We start from the raw sequence: 15,337 nt of genomic DNA, 5'->3' as shown, positions 1-15,337 counted from the left end.
GGGGCACAACATCCACACTAATACAGCGTTCTCCATTCCTGGTTCTCGAGTGTTCTTGCACACCAGATCACAGCAAGAGTTTCACAGAAAGCTGCTACTTGATATTACAAACGTTCAGTGATGGACTGTTTGTTTTTGGGAGAAAAATATCGCAAGTCTCAGCCTCAGATGCTCCACTGGGAGTCAGACTTGCAAGACTAACTTACTACCAACTGCTTCAATAAAAATCCTGAATAATGTTAAAAACTTGTTTTTTGTTACTCCGTTAACTAAATCTTTATCAGGCTGATAACCTGTGCATGTACACGCATCAATATCAAGGCTTAAGCTGAACATGGAAAGCTGATGGTTATGACCACCCAAGAGTAGCGCCTGACCCCACGGTCACACTAGCAAGCGACACAGCAACAAACAATGGTTTATTTTCTATACCTGTGTGAGACATTGAGCTGCGAGTGACAAAGTGACAGCATGACATTTGAACTGAGATTCTCTCTTTGTAAAGCGACAAAACCAAACAACTGGCTATAATGATTCCTCGGACTAATCTTATGATGCGTGGAGTCTGAGGTTTCTTCAGTTCCTAGTCAGCGTTAGCTCTCATTTACTGTCTGATGCTCAAAAATGGAAGAAAAGCTTACAACCATGATTTCATCTTATCCTCTCACACATGGCCTATCTATAAATGTGTATAAAGACACTACGAAGAAAAACAAAGATACATAGCTTGTACAGTTAGCTTGCTTTGCTTACAAAGCTAGTACGAAGCTGATCACACAATATACAAATCAAACAACTAATTTCACCGATTAGTGCGTTATTTAATTAGTGTTTAACTAGTTGGCTTTAGAAGGACTTCTATTTTCACTGCTGCCACTTCTCATCCGAACTGAATGAACAAACAAACAAAAAAACCATAACACTGGACAGGGTGCGCCCTCAAGCGACAAACTACAAGTGACTTGTTGCTTGTTAGAGGCTGAGACTATCCTGCAGTGTAGATTTTATATTCTGACCCAGATGGCTATTGCATTTACAAAGCTCTAAAGAGAAACAACTATTTATAAAAGAATCATCTGTGAATCTTTAAACCATCTGTCGATGCAGAAACATCATGAATAACACACAAATAAAATGGCATGGGTTTATATTTTATTTACAAAAGACAGTGAAACGTGAAAAATCGCTTGTCATCAGCTTACAGATAGACGCCTTTATTTCTACAGAGCTGACGCTAAAAGGAAAAACAGACGGTATGATTATCTGTGGTCTCACGCTCGTCTCCTCTTTAAAACTTGAACTCTTTGTATTTCTTGGCTCCGGCGCGAGTGTCCTGTGGTTGGCCTTTCCTCTTCTTTTGCTGCCGGATGCACACAGAGAGAGCAGTGAAAAAGAAGGAAGAAGTGAGTAACGTTTACAATCCTGCACCACACACAAGTCAGACAAACACTTTATATTCCATCAGTAAAAATCTGCATAAGCTTGAAACCTCTCCTGTGGATGAATTTGACAAGAATAGACTTTGCACTTTAGTTACGTTTAAATATGAGTATTTCAGGTTAATATTCATAACAAGCCTGAAATAAAAACGTGATTTTAAATGATTAACACATCTTGAATATCTGGTTATAAATAGTCAGATTTGTTAACAAAGTGCTAAAGTCAAAAAGAATTTCTCAGTACCGCAGTAAGAAACTGATTAGGGGGAAATTACATACAGGCTCACTTGGTGATCATAGAGGTTGCCATGGTAACAGAACCTGCATGCTACACTAGCCAGAAAGCTAATCAAGCTAATATTTTTGGTTAAAGTTTCTTCATGTTGTCAAATTAAGCTGCTATTAAATAAATCACTGGACACGATGACGCAAATTGAGACTTGCGTCATCAGGTTTGAAGTGTACTGTAGGTTGAATGGTTCATGCGATTTTTTAAAAAAAGAAAAAAATTTATTTATAGATTGTAAAGTAATATTACAGTTTTGAGTGTTTGAAAATTACTTTAAATACTTAAAATTAGTTTGTATTAGGATTTTATTTATTATTATTATTATTATTATTTTTAGATATCTTGTCAGTTTGTTTTATTTTCCTTTATTTTTTTAATATTTCATTGTTCTGTAGTTTTTATTCAAATGTTTTCTATGTTTTGTCATACTTTTAAACATATATTTGGCTGAAGCAGACTCTATACACTGACAAAATTAAAAATATGTAAGTAGAAATATAATCACTGAAATTTTTGGTTAAAGTTTGTTCATGTTTGACAAATTAGGTTGCTATTAAATAAATCACTGAACATGATGACGCAAATTGAGACCTGGATAGTAAAAATTTGAGGCAGAGCATGCGGCTTCGAAATCGCATTGCTCTATATATAGTCATAATTTGTTTTTAGTTATTTTTTTTTGTTTTATATTAAAGGTAATACAAATTATCTGATGCAAATCCATACTTCATTGCACACATTTCTGGATAAAAACTGAGGTGCGTGTAAGAGTGTGAGAATGCGAAGTTGTAGCGGTACCTTCTGTTTGGCGGCGTGCTCAGCCACCATGTCGCTGAAGTCCTCCTTCTCCACCTGAGCCTGCTGCTCGCGCACGTGCTCCTCGTACTTCTGCGTCATGGCCATTGGGTCCAGCTCCAGCTCCTCTGGGGCCAGAGCCACCTCCACGCCCTGAGAGTCTCCGCCCAACCCCGACACCCCGGCCACCCCGGCCACCTTCCGCGCTGCCCCCGCCTAAAGAGAGAGAGAGAGAGAGAAATGAGTGAGAGATAGCAAGTGAAATAGAAGCAGAGAAGATGTGGGTGGAAAGTGTTTAAAAATAGGTTTATTAGTATGCACACTGACACACTACTGCACTCATTAATCGCCCCCATCATTTACAGTGTAAACAAGGCCAATCTAGAAGGCTGGAGTCTGATTTCTATTTAATGGAGTTCCGCTCACAGATGAGCAGGAGGCGAGATTACGGCATGGCATAACAGAGAGAATTACTGCTCCCTTCTGATGACTAAAGCCCAGACTAAAGTCTGCACAATTTAGGCAGCCGATCAAACAGAGTAAACTGACATTCCCAGCCTCATACAACTCCTCTCCGTCATGTGCTTTTATAAATCACAGCCTGCAGTGGTCTGGTTTAAAGAGACAGCTAATGATGTGTTAATGAGAACTGCAAATATTCTTTTAATTTGGCTTCAGAAACAGTTGCCTTATTGCGTAAAATATTCCTAATATTACATTCAGCACTTTGTACATCTTAAGTGTAATGATCTCTGTGCACATCCGTTTATCCGGAGACCTTTAGTCTCACATATACACATGCGTACACACTCACCGCAGACATGTCGTAGATGTGTGTGGACGCCATCATGGCTGCTCCCACAGGGCCTGTTCGCCTCTCTGGCAGCACTGTGTACAGCTGAGGAGTTTCATTTCTGTTCACGCACACACACACACACACACACACACACACACACACACACACACACACACACACAGAGTTACAACACCACAACGTACAATGTAGAAAATCTTTCCTAGGGAATACAGGGCATATTAAAAATGTTTCATCCTTAAAGCTTGAATTTGGAGGATGTAAACAAACAAAAATAAATCAATAGCTGAATTTAATGAACAGACTTTTCAGAGTACAGTATGGCTGTATGGGCGGGGCCAAATATTCTAATGAGCAGTCTTAATCGACTATCTCAGGGCACTCACACATCCATTATTTCAGCTAAATGGATACTTTTGGTTTGTCTGCTACTTGGTTTGGTTTAATTAATTAAACTAATGTAAAAGCAAAAAAACAAACAAAACAAACAAACAAAAAAAACAGTTTGTGGCAAGTATACAGCTGAAATTTTTTTTTTTTTTGGGTCTACACCAGTGTGATTGCTGTCTAAACAAACCACACTGAGGGGGAAACACATCAGGTCTCAGAGCTTTTCCTTGCCACTGTCGCCTCTGGTTTGCTCATTAGGGACAAATTTATAAATTTAAAATATCTTCTGAACTCATATATTTCTGTAAAGCTGCTTTGTGCCAATGTCAATTGTTATACACTCTACACAGATAAAATTTAATTGAACTGAATTTTGATTTAAAAGAGAAAAAAAAAAGTTATGTAAGGGAACAAGTGACATCAGCCTTGTGATTGGTAAAGATGTTTTACACAAGACTAGCCATACTCAATTTATCTAAAGGGAAAAATACTGACAAAATACACAGATACACTGGAAAATCACCAGTTATTCATACCAGGTACCAACATGAACCTGAACGGTAAGCCATCACAGATCATGGGCTCCTAGGGTTTAACTCACAATGTAATAGTTAAAAAAAAAATATTAATAAATACAACATTCCAACAACTTTGGGCTCATTTGACCACATCACACACATCCCCCTTTGATTCCTCTTTCTCACACACACATTCACACACTCACCCATCCATCGCCTCTTCAATCTTCTTCTTCCTGAGCTCAATCAGTTCTGGAGTCTCCATGCCAGCGGGAACCGAAGAGAAGCCACCGGGAGTGATTAAGCCGCTGAGACACAGACAGACAGACAGATCAGACTAGTCTTCACATCTCATTACAACATGATCACGATCTCTGTGGTGCAAAGTAGCGCTACCTGTCGGCAGGTGTGAAGAAACCGGACTCGTCTGGTTTGTCCTCGTCACTCTCCTCCTCTTCCTCTTCTTCTGAAGACTCTTCATCTGACGGTTCGAGCTCACCCCACGGGGTTCGGTCCACTTCTTCCTCTTCCGCTTTGGCCTGTTCAGATATTTATATTTTTACTTTGCTGTTTAAAATGAGCATGCTCTTTAACGGCTTTAGTTTTTTTTTTTAATCTTAATTCAAATACTATTAGAATTTTTATAAAATTCTGTGTTGCTTGCTGTAAATACATGCACCTAATGGAATGCCGTATTTTCACATATGTATAAATTTTGAAATAAAATGTTGAAAATGAACAAATTAGAGCCATGTTTTAGTGGCTAAATCTCATATAGTATGTAATGTTATATTTACTCTCTTACACTCTTATGTAGTGAGCACATGCAGTGAATAAAGAGCACATGTAGTTAATTTGGGAATTCTAACTGCATGTTAGAGGTGCTTCTGTGTGTTGAAGACTTAAAGCTGCTGGATTTTTACAAGTATCTTGTGTAGAGTAAGAAATCTAAAACCTAGCTAAATAAGAACAAAACATTACTATGGGATCAAATCAGAAACATTAAGAACATTATTCTGTCTGCTAATGAATGTCTTTGCTTAAGAAATTGAAATGTTTATGCAATATAAAGATGAATGCAACATGCGTAATTAATGCTACTGCTAATGCCGGCTGTCTGTGGAAGTAATTAGGAGCTAATTAATATTTAAATGCGCTCAAACACTTAAGTGTTTTAAGCAGTTAGAATGGAAGTTCTGATGTGCATGTGTGTGTGAGCGTGCTTGTTACCTGGAAGTCTACAGCGTTGGTTCCGAACACGTCGCCGTAAAGAGGTTTTCCTGTCTCATCTACGGGAGGTTTACCCCATCCTCCAGCATGATAACCAAACGAGCAGTTCTGTGTGAAAAAGGTATTTTAACACACTGCTACTTGAGCTACCAGATTTATAAAATATTCTGTTTTTAACACACTTTAAAACCTGGTATACAGATAGCTAAGCCTGTTAACTTAATACCTCATACAAGCATTTCCTTGCTCAACATCCTACACCTCAGGACATTTTTGTCTTAAATTCCCACAAGTACTCTACTCAATTGTGTATTTGCACAATCCTAGGTTTCAGGGTCCCGGAGTACCCCATATCCTGCACATTTCAGTGTTTTGACTTGTGCCACGACAACGGGTTGTGAATTAGATGATTAATTGACGCAAGTGAACAAATGTAAATGTGCAAGTCAGGAGGTACTCCAGGACCAGGACTGGGAACTCGTGGTCTACAGAAACCATGACAGCAGAGAACGTTTTTCTTTCATGGAGCTAGTGGTGTTTGGATGCAGTTGCCCCAGACTAACCTCGGGAATGGGGGCATTGAGGCCGGGGATCTTGAGATTGGGGTAGGAAGGGGGAGGACCGTACCTCTGCATGGCAATAAGCCACGGAGGAGGAACTTTATGTGAGTTCTGCAGAGAAAGAAAGAGAAACATATTGTTATTTCACAACAAAGCTGTGCCAGAAATGTATTTCATCAGGGGAAGAAACATGCACATAAAAACACTTTAGGGTTTTAAACAGCAGAACAATCACTACTCCACATTTACAGCACCCTCTGCTGGATAAAATGCACTAAAGTATTCAAAAGGATGAGTACAGCAGAGATGGAAGCCACTCTTTTTTTCCTTCTCCCTAAACAAATAATGGCACCAAACCCAATCTCAACATTCATTCACTGGCTAGCTGTAACATTTCATCTGGATAACTGCACTCAATCATATTTAAGCTAAACCTTTTACTATCTGTGGTTAAAGTATGAGAAACTATCTAAAAATGGGGAAAGGCCTTGGTGTACAAAAACCCACAAAATCATTGTATGGTTCTATTTATTTCCCCTAACAGTTCGCTGCTTTATGTGCCATCACCTTCTCTTAGGTACGAATGTATTTTAATTTCACAGTAAATAGATATTGTTTGTTAAGAATTTCCTTAACAGGCACACAGGGAATTTTAACACACTGTGCAAACTAGATAAACATGATGAAGAACTCACAGGGCCAGTGGGCATGCCCAGCGCAATCCTCAGCTCATCAGACAGATCTCCAGGCTTCTTCTCTTTCAGCCGTGTCTCAAACTCCTTACCCTGAGAGACAGAGGGAAAAGCAGAACCATGAGTCACATAATGCATTTACGAGAGAGAGAGAGAGAGAGAGAGAAATATACTATATATTTCCTCTGAAAATACTTCTCAGAGAAAGGCCAGTGCTACTCAAACAGTTAAACATGAGACAAGCTAGTATATTACCTCGTAGTACAGGTCTCCATGGATGGTGAGCTTCGGCTTGATCTGCCACTTGAAGAAGGCATCATGGAGCTTCTGGTAGTCAATGTCAATCTTGCCCATCTTTGGGCGGACTTTCTCCCGCATTTTGGTCTTCATAGTTTTAGCATCCTCCTGTTGAAAGGAGAGACATTTAGCCTTTACTACTTGTTACAACTAATTTACAATAATGGTGCAACGTACTGATGTACCGAACATAAACTTTCCTGCATATTTTGTTCAAAAGCACAGTGGTGGATGTTATTCTGTATTGGTTTCAACAGCATGTAATTACAACTGAAGGAAAGTAACGGCTGATTTTTACTTGCTTTTAACTACGCGTGTGTGTGAAAGATGGCCTCCATGTGTATCCTGCAGCGGTTCAGAGTATCGCTTGTGCACATTTTCAGAACTTAATGCAAGGCACCCACATGGTGCAATACCAACATAAATAATTTTGAACCGTTAGGATTTTCCATTTGAGACAAAGATTATGACAACAATCATGTCCAGTGAAAATGCAGTATATTTGCACTGTAATAGTTCACGGTGGTTATAGTCTGGCACTAGTGACAAGAAGAAACGGGTCCAAACCTCCAGGCCTCTCATAGCCATTTTTCAACTCTGGTGCCACCAAATATTTAGATTCATGACAAAGTTTCATGTCAAAATCACACCAAATTTCTGTTGTCTCTCACCAAAAGTGTCATTTTGTTGCCTTGACACCAACTTTTAAACCATGTGGACAGGTTTTTTTTTTTTTTTTTTTAAATTGTCGAGATTAAAAAAAAATGTAATACCATGACAATAAATCAATGCTTCAAGAAAGAAACCAGCATTTTACTGCCAACTACAACAAATTAAACAGGAGCTTTTTAACAGCTCAACGCTTAAAAACAACTGAACACACTAAAACAACTAAAGCAATAAAAACACATACCTGTTCTGAACATAATCATTATCCACAACAATGCCTTTATTCTATGTATAATTCTAACTAGATGGATTAAATTGTTCTCAAAGCTGCTCATTAGTGGCATTAGTCATGCATTAGTAGAGTGTAACAACACCTCCATCTGATGATGCAATAGTTCAGGTCTCAAACTGATGGAAAAATGTGGGCTGCTTAGAAAATATAATATACATAAATGTAGCCCAGAAACCACACAATCCAACAATAATAAATAAAAACACAGTGCTACACTACTGAATTTTGTTTTCCAAAGATACACTAACAGTGTTATTTTTTTTAAACCCTCACTATGTTTATTAAGTTGCTACTTTGTACGTTTGTGATGTGTGTGTCGTAGCAGTGAACAGCTCACTATATCATTTTGTTATTAAATACACATAATGACAGTAAAGATAACTTTGAATATACAGTAGCTGCACACAGGTAACTGAGTGGTTCACCTTCTCCTGCAGGGCTTCTCTCATCTCCTGGATGCCGGTGCGTTTGATGAACTCGGGCAGCTCGAAAGGCGGTTTCTCGATACCCCTCTTACCCTGCAGGTACTTCCTCTTGAAGCACCAGTGGCGAGGCACGGGTACAGTGTTCCTCGTGGCCTTCAGATGCACCAGCAGCTTGGGCTCCTGTGCCGTCACGTCATGCATCTCCACCACGTCCGGACGTGCCACCAGCTTGCGAACGAGAGGAAACCATGACCAACGCTTGCACATCGTAGTTACGGAAAATGGAAAATGCGAGATTTTCGGGCATTATATTTCTACACATATCTATGTGTGTAAGGGTGAGTTTTTGTGAGAAACCTGTTTGAGCTCAGCTACAGTCAGCCTGTTCATCCTTCTCAGCTTCTTCTTGGAGAGTTTTGGCACATCCGGTTTGATTTCCTGTGGGAACAGAAAGAGGTGGAGATACTTAATATAGAATACACTAAACAAAGCTGAATAGACTCGAGTGTTCCAGGCACATGGACACGTCACCTCGTCACTGTCGTCGCTGTCTTTCTTTTCCTCTAAAAATTTCTTCTTATACGAGGTGATTTCCTGCTTCTCGGTCTTCTCTGGCTCCTTCTCCTTCTCTTTCTTCACCTCATCTGTCAACTGGGGGACAGAATAGAAATCCATATAAACCTGGCAATAACACGTCTTAGCAGTCAGGAGAGCTTCTATGCTCTTCTCACATTTGAGCACAACATACAGCTCTGGGTTTTCAAGGAGTTTTGATTTCAATTTCAATATTAGGATGCACCCCTTTAACTCAGCAAGACACATTGCAAGACTCACCTTAAACGCTTCGAAGATCCTCTTGAAGAAAATGTAATTGGGGTCGTAGATCTCTGGCTCCTCTGTCACGTACTCGATCTCCACTTCAGGATCTTTCTCTTTGTCCTTCTCAGCCTCGTTCTTTCTCGCCTCCACTTGCTCATTCTTCTCTTGATTCCTCTTCTTCTTCTTCCTCCGGTTCCTGCGTCTGCGGCTTTTCTGGAGGTCACATTGAAGTTTTAAAGGTCACCTCCCTTTTAAACTCCTGCTATGTTATGATTTGAAATCAGCATTACAATAACTCACATTAACAAATTTCTGATAGACTTATAAGACTCCAATCCTTGTCGTATCTTGAATATTAACAGAACTGAGTTTTTCTATTACTCTCACTATCATAGCCTTGTTGAATTGTCAAATCAGATTTGTCAGAAGGAGTTGATTAATTTTCTACAACAGCAGCTCTGACAGTAGTTCTGACCTCAAGGTTTATAATTAAAGCGCTCCTTTTGATACTCTATTGTTTCTATAGTAACACCTGACACAAAGACCATGGCAAACCTTCCAGATTTTTAAACAAGAGTGTAATTGTTGATATGGTGAAGTTTTTGGAAGGAGTCTCCAGTGTTAGCGCTTTGTAACAGTCAGAGATAAAGCTGACAGGGCAGTAGGATCTTTGTTTTTTTTTTTAATATATAAAATGACAAGCTGCATTTTTTGTCTTATTAAATTCAAAAGAGAAAAAAAAAAGAGTTTTGAAGGAATGAGTATTTATATTTGTTATGGATGTTCCACAACATTCAATGTAACTATAAATGAATAAAAAGTGTCATGTTTTGTTTAATTAATTTAAAAAAAAGAAAAAAAAAAAAACACATTGGGATGCTATTGGAAAATAATCAGCTTCAGGGTGGTATCAGTAACTCTGGTTTGTGTGATTTTCCTCTTATATCTTCCTCTAACACGTTGCGTTTTATTCCTTAGTTCTACTCTTCCTACTCCAATCAGATCTCGTTCCTCATCTTTTTAACGTTCTAAGTGAGTTTACAAGTCTGTCTGTGGCAGTAATTCAATCAGCTGACTTACATTTCTTTCAGCAGAATTAACAAAGCTATTAGTTTAATTACCATCTCCAATCGCAAGTTTTATTCTCCTCTCGCTTTTTAAATAAAGTAACTTTAAACTAGCTTAATTACTTTATCGACTAATTAGCAGTGCAGCACTGAACAACACAACATTTCCTTTTCTTAACATATACAATAAACCTCTCTACTGACCACACAAAGTGAAACAAGGCTGTCTGTAAAACTCACATCCTTTTTAGAGAGAGTGCTTTCTTCTTCATCGTCTGAGTATGGACGAGAGCTGTTCATCTCCATGTCGGCCGTGTCATCGTCCTCCTCTTCTGAGAACACAACACACACTGAGTGTTAACCTTTTTGTTTTCTGCAGCACAGTTTGCTAGGCTCAGAGCGTTCACTGCATTCTGACCTGTAGGAGCGGCAGTGAGCTGCTCCTGTCTGATCTCCTTCAGCTGCAGGATCTTCTCCAGAGCCTGAGGGATCTTCGGCCCGATTCCCACATCATCACTCTGCCACAACTGCTCACACAACACAAGAGATAAAATATCAGCACAGAATAAGAAAGTACACTACATTAAGGCCATTAAGGTCTGCTATATTCTAGTCATTTCCAAAAGTTTAATGGAGAAGAACCAGTGCACTCATGAAATCCCATAATGCACTGCACTGCACTGGCCAGCGTCAATGTTCTGTACCCAAGCAGATACAGAACACCCATAACGTGTGAAAGAGCAGTTCATACCTCTCTCACGTCCTCTCCAGGTGGAGGTGGTACTCTCTGCCTCTGACTCGCCTGTGATACCATGGAAACGCCTGGAGGGGGCGGACCACTGGTTGTCAAGGCTACAAAAGGAAGTGTTGAGATAGTGAAGAATGAAGATTAAGAAATGAAAAATACCGTCACAGACTAAGCCTTATTACTGCACACAAAATCACACAGTGCAAACTGGGGATAAACAAATTAAGTCCTGAAACAGATGAAATCAAACATGTTTCAACAAAAATGAAATTTATAGCTTCAGTTCAGTATCCCCAGCACACATTTTCTGAACATGCATGACACACTTTTTGTCCATCTGCAAAAATCGACAAATTTAGAAGCTTGGCATGTAGGGGTACAAAGACACAATGAATTCTAACAGGGAAAAATCTATCCAGTGGTCTACATGCCTATATGGCTACGTTGATTTATCAGAGTAGATCTGGATTGAATTGAAAAGGAAAATGGTTGCTGTCAAATAAAGATGCACATGGCAATAGACGTACACTCCTCTGTTCATGACGGCGCGCAAGCGTGAGAGATGTGCGCGACGCATCCCCAAGTCCTAAGCCGAGCGTTCATCTCTAATAAAAGCTCATCAGGAAATCTCCACAAAAGCACTGCCATGTGCAACACTGCAATGGAACACACTATCGGCACAAAGACTTGGCTACACTGCAAAGTCAGCAAGGGCTAATATTAATGAAAGATGAAACAGGTAATGCTGGCGTAAGTAGCTCGTTTCAGAGGTCACTGCTCCACTCAATACTGTTAAACTCAACATTTAACTGAATCACTGGATGGGGCTCGAACCGAATCATATCAACACTAACAGTAACTGAGAAATGGGTTAGTGTTAAAAAGGAAAGCTGCATAAAATAGAACACTGTTATGATTTGAGACATGGCTCTACATCATACTGGTACATTTCAACTACATTGTAGAATAAATTTTCCCCAACATACACAATCGATGACCTGAATAAACACAGGATATGCCCGGCAGCCATCTTGCCTAGGTAATGCGCAACAATGCAGTTAAAAGCAGTTATAAATCTGATCTCAGTGTGGAGTGGAGGAACAGACAGTAACCTCTGAGTGGAGGAATGGGGGGCAGCAGGTTGGGTGCAGGTCCTGGTTCTGGAGCCCGGGTGCCTGGTGGTCCCGTCTGCTGCAGCTTGACCAGCTCCTGCTGCCTCTCGTGCTCCAGCAGCTGTGCAGCCTGGAGACAAACAAGGGGGAAGCTTAGTGCTGAAACAGGAGCAAAACTAGGAATGAAAGTCGCTGAACATTATTAAATTAACTCACATATAATCACATTGCAGCTATGTTTCGGAAAGAACCAAACTAAACTCTGTGTACATAAGTGCAGTGATAATAGTGTTCATGCAGTGCCTTAGGCTCTGATCTCTTACTCTCTTCTGTTGCTCGAGAAGCTCCTGCTCTTTTAGCTGTTCCTCCATCACTCTGGAATCCCCCTGAAACACAACACAGATGTTAATCCATTTCACTTTCATCAGCAGTAATCTAAATAACACGGGTCATAAGAAGGAAACAATATCTTAAATAGACAATATCGAGATAAATTACATCACTATATGCATTTCCTAGATATCACAGTTTGTAACCAACACTGTTTCTTGTAGCAAGGAGCAGCGGTTTAGATGCTAAAATTTATTCTTAGTTTAACTACATTTTGCTGTCACTTGGTTAAATCTAAATACTGTTACTTTTCATGCATCGTAAAAATGTCTTCATGTTTTACGTACAGGATAGTTTTCTGACACACTGCCCACCTCTAAGGACAAATTAATGAATTGTCCATTCCTGATATTCCATATCAGATCCTTGAAATCTATTTAAGCACCGCCTACCAGTCACACTCTCTTACCTGGCTGGCCCTCTGGGCCATCTTCTGCGGGTCGTCCTGACCCATGCCAGAGGACACACCCGGCGGCTCCATGCTCATGCGTATGCCAGGTGGAGGTGGTCCTCCCATCATGCTCATGGCCTGCAGCACACCCATGCCCGGGGGCAGAGGCATGGAAGGCATCGGCGGCATGGGAGGCAGACCTGGCATCTGACACAGGGAGAGAATTTGCATGAAACACAAAAATTACTGCTGCTTGGACACCATAACACACACAAAAAAAAAACCCTAATGCACCACCACTCCAACACTGTGTTAAGCAAAGCGGCATTCGCTTATCATCTCTTAGCTGCCTTACAATGACCTGAACAGAGATCTCTTACCGTGGTCATGGGCTTGTCCTCTCCACCCGGCAAGTTGGGTTTAGTCAACATCACACCCGTCTGAGGAGACAAATCACAACCTGAAGCTAAAGCTTGTAATCGGTGAAATCAAGACACACACGACTTTTACATTGTCTTGTAGGTGCACAGTTTTAAACTCAAGCCACTGTGCCTTGTGCCTTGGCAGCACGAAAACCCAGAATATATTTTACAAGAACCAATTTCAACAGAAACTAAGAACACAGTTCCCTTATGCTCAGTGCGATAGTGCTGACAGTAAGGAAACATCCAAAGACCGTCCGAACCCAACAGGAGCTAAACTACAAATATGCGATTTTTTTTTTTGTGATTTATTTACACTTATTTTTTTCCATACAGGTGAAAAGTGGCATTATCATTGGATGAAAGTGTAGAGATAATGCTTCTTGGCACTTTCTTTGGTTCCTAACTTTTGGGACACTCTGTATATTACTACAACTGAATCGTCATCCGCTTCCCTAAAATGATTCAGGTTGAGAAAAGAGTGCCTCTACGTTTCATACTTTTCCACCAGACATGCATAAGAACCGTTATAATCTGACTTGAAATGAAACGTATATTAACTCTGTGAGGAAACTGCATCAATTACAGCAGCAAATTCTGCTTTAGTAACTGGAATATTTGACTGATTTTCAAATCTGAATAAAGATATAAAAAATTGGGAAACTGGATTGCTTAATAATTAGTAAATTTGATACTTTATAATGACAGAAGGAAAAGATTGGAGACCATACTGGAGCCAGGCATATCACTGCCAAGTCCTCCTCAGGAGTGTGTATGAGTTCAGAGGTGGGAATTACGACTTGATGTGTGTTCAAGTAGTTTTGATCAGAAAAAAAATAATAAACGTCACACAAAATAGTCTTTTTTTGTATTATCAATGACAAAAAGTTAATTTTGCCATACATTTCATGCATATGACATACTGTGACTTAAAATGTATGAAATAAATTGTAAAATTTTTAAGTGCTGACATGAAGTTTGTTATCCTCTGAAGTTAGTTCCTCACACACACACACCTTATATTTACAGTTATATAGGCGCTATATATATATATATATATATATATATATATATATATATATATATATATATATATATATATATATATATTCCGCATATATAGATAGATAGATATAAGGTGGGAAGTGGGCTTACCTGCATCATGTAGGATTTCAGTCTGTCTATTAACTCTTCTCTTGGGCCTAAAGAAAGAACAGAGCAGACTTTCAGCATTTACACATTAAAAGAAAAAAAAAGCAGTAGAAATGAATATATTAGAAGGAAATTGAGGAGCTTTTCAGGACATTTTCAGGAGCTGTGGAGCTCAGCGTTAGCTTTTTTTCCCCTTTTGCTTTACACACAACACAAACATGGCGGACAGCCTCATTCATTACCACCAGCTTCACACCTCATTATTACTGAAGCAGTGCCTTCAATACACGACGCACGGAATAAAACGCAAATGGAGCCAAAGCATCATGTAACAAAACACAAGTTATGAAGTAGCACCAAACTGCAGCTGTTTTTGTTAGTTAAAGCCAATGCTAACGCTACCGCTAATGCTAATTCTAATGCTAACGCTAAGAGATGCGGTGCTGCTTGGAGTTAGCAGAGCTAGCTAACCGGTGCACTAACTCGGGAGTTTTATTCACATTAGCTCGTTTTTCTCACCCATGACCGGCGCTCCAATCTCCGCCATCTTGGCCTGTAACTCGGGGACGCTCCATGAGTTCAGGTCCGGGGTAGACTCTGCGCCCGGGACTCCATCAGCCGCCATCTTTACTTTTTCTCTCCCTCACACACACACCGCTCCGCACACAACACAAATCTGGCGCAGAGGCTCATGGGAACTTCCGCATACGTCCAATCAACGTGAACGCGCGCACACAAATAAAAGTCCTCCAAGCCAGTGACTGAAAATACACAGAAAAGGCTGCAGTCATGGCTTTAGAGATCTCTCATTAAAGAGTAGATCCCT

The 15,337-nt window shown here is 39.9% G+C and overlaps 1 protein-coding gene across 2 annotated transcripts; it reads right to left on the bottom strand.

Annotated features, from left to right (window-relative positions):
* Window positions 1–1,130: 1,130 nt before the first annotated feature.
* sf3b2 (splicing factor 3b, subunit 2) lies at window positions 1,131–15,216 on the bottom strand. 2 transcript variants are annotated; one of them, XM_026937201.3, is made up of 22 exons: window positions 15,031–15,216; window positions 14,515–14,561; window positions 13,318–13,377; window positions 12,956–13,144; window positions 12,480–12,542; window positions 12,157–12,286; window positions 11,048–11,148; window positions 10,715–10,823; window positions 10,537–10,625; window positions 9,245–9,442; window positions 8,942–9,061; window positions 8,768–8,848; window positions 8,411–8,638; window positions 6,983–7,132; window positions 6,731–6,820; window positions 6,039–6,146; window positions 5,476–5,583; window positions 4,642–4,784; window positions 4,452–4,553; window positions 3,338–3,437; window positions 2,527–2,739; window positions 1,131–1,360 (listed from the first exon to the last, which is right to left on the bottom strand). In XM_026937201.3, exons 1-22 carry the CDS (start codon window positions 15,134–15,136, stop codon window positions 1,289–1,291), a joined length of 2,607 nt encoding a protein of 868 aa, XP_026793002.2. In that variant the 5' UTR covers window positions 15,137–15,216; the 3' UTR covers window positions 1,131–1,288. The 2 variants fall into 2 exon arrangements, with proteins under 2 accessions (XP_026793002.2, XP_026793001.2); XM_026937200.3 differs by having other exon boundaries at window positions 10,537–10,628; window positions 15,031–15,214.
* Between the last annotated feature and the right edge of the window lie 121 nt (window positions 15,217–15,337).

The sequence above is a fragment of the Pangasianodon hypophthalmus genome, chromosome 4, assembly GCF_027358585.1.
Source record: "Pangasianodon hypophthalmus isolate fPanHyp1 chromosome 4, fPanHyp1.pri, whole genome shotgun sequence".
NCBI classification, from domain to species: domain Eukaryota; kingdom Metazoa; phylum Chordata; class Actinopteri; order Siluriformes; family Pangasiidae; genus Pangasianodon; species Pangasianodon hypophthalmus.
The sequence above is the reverse complement of the archived record's forward strand: the minus strand, read 5'-3'. Positions and strand labels throughout refer to the sequence as shown.

Coding starts and splice junctions, on each gene's coding strand:
- sf3b2 (XM_026937200.3), bottom strand. CDS start 15,136: ATGGCGGCTGATGGAGTCCCGGGCGCAGAGTCTACCCCGGACCTGAAC. Junction 6,821..6,982: donor ATGGAGACCTGTACTACGAG/GTAATATACTAG, acceptor TCTGTCTCTCAG/GGTAAGGAGTTTGAGACACG. Junction 6,147..6,730: donor TGGGCATGCCCACTGGCCCT/GTGAGTTCTTCA, acceptor CTTTCTCTGCAG/AACTCACATAAAGTTCCTCC.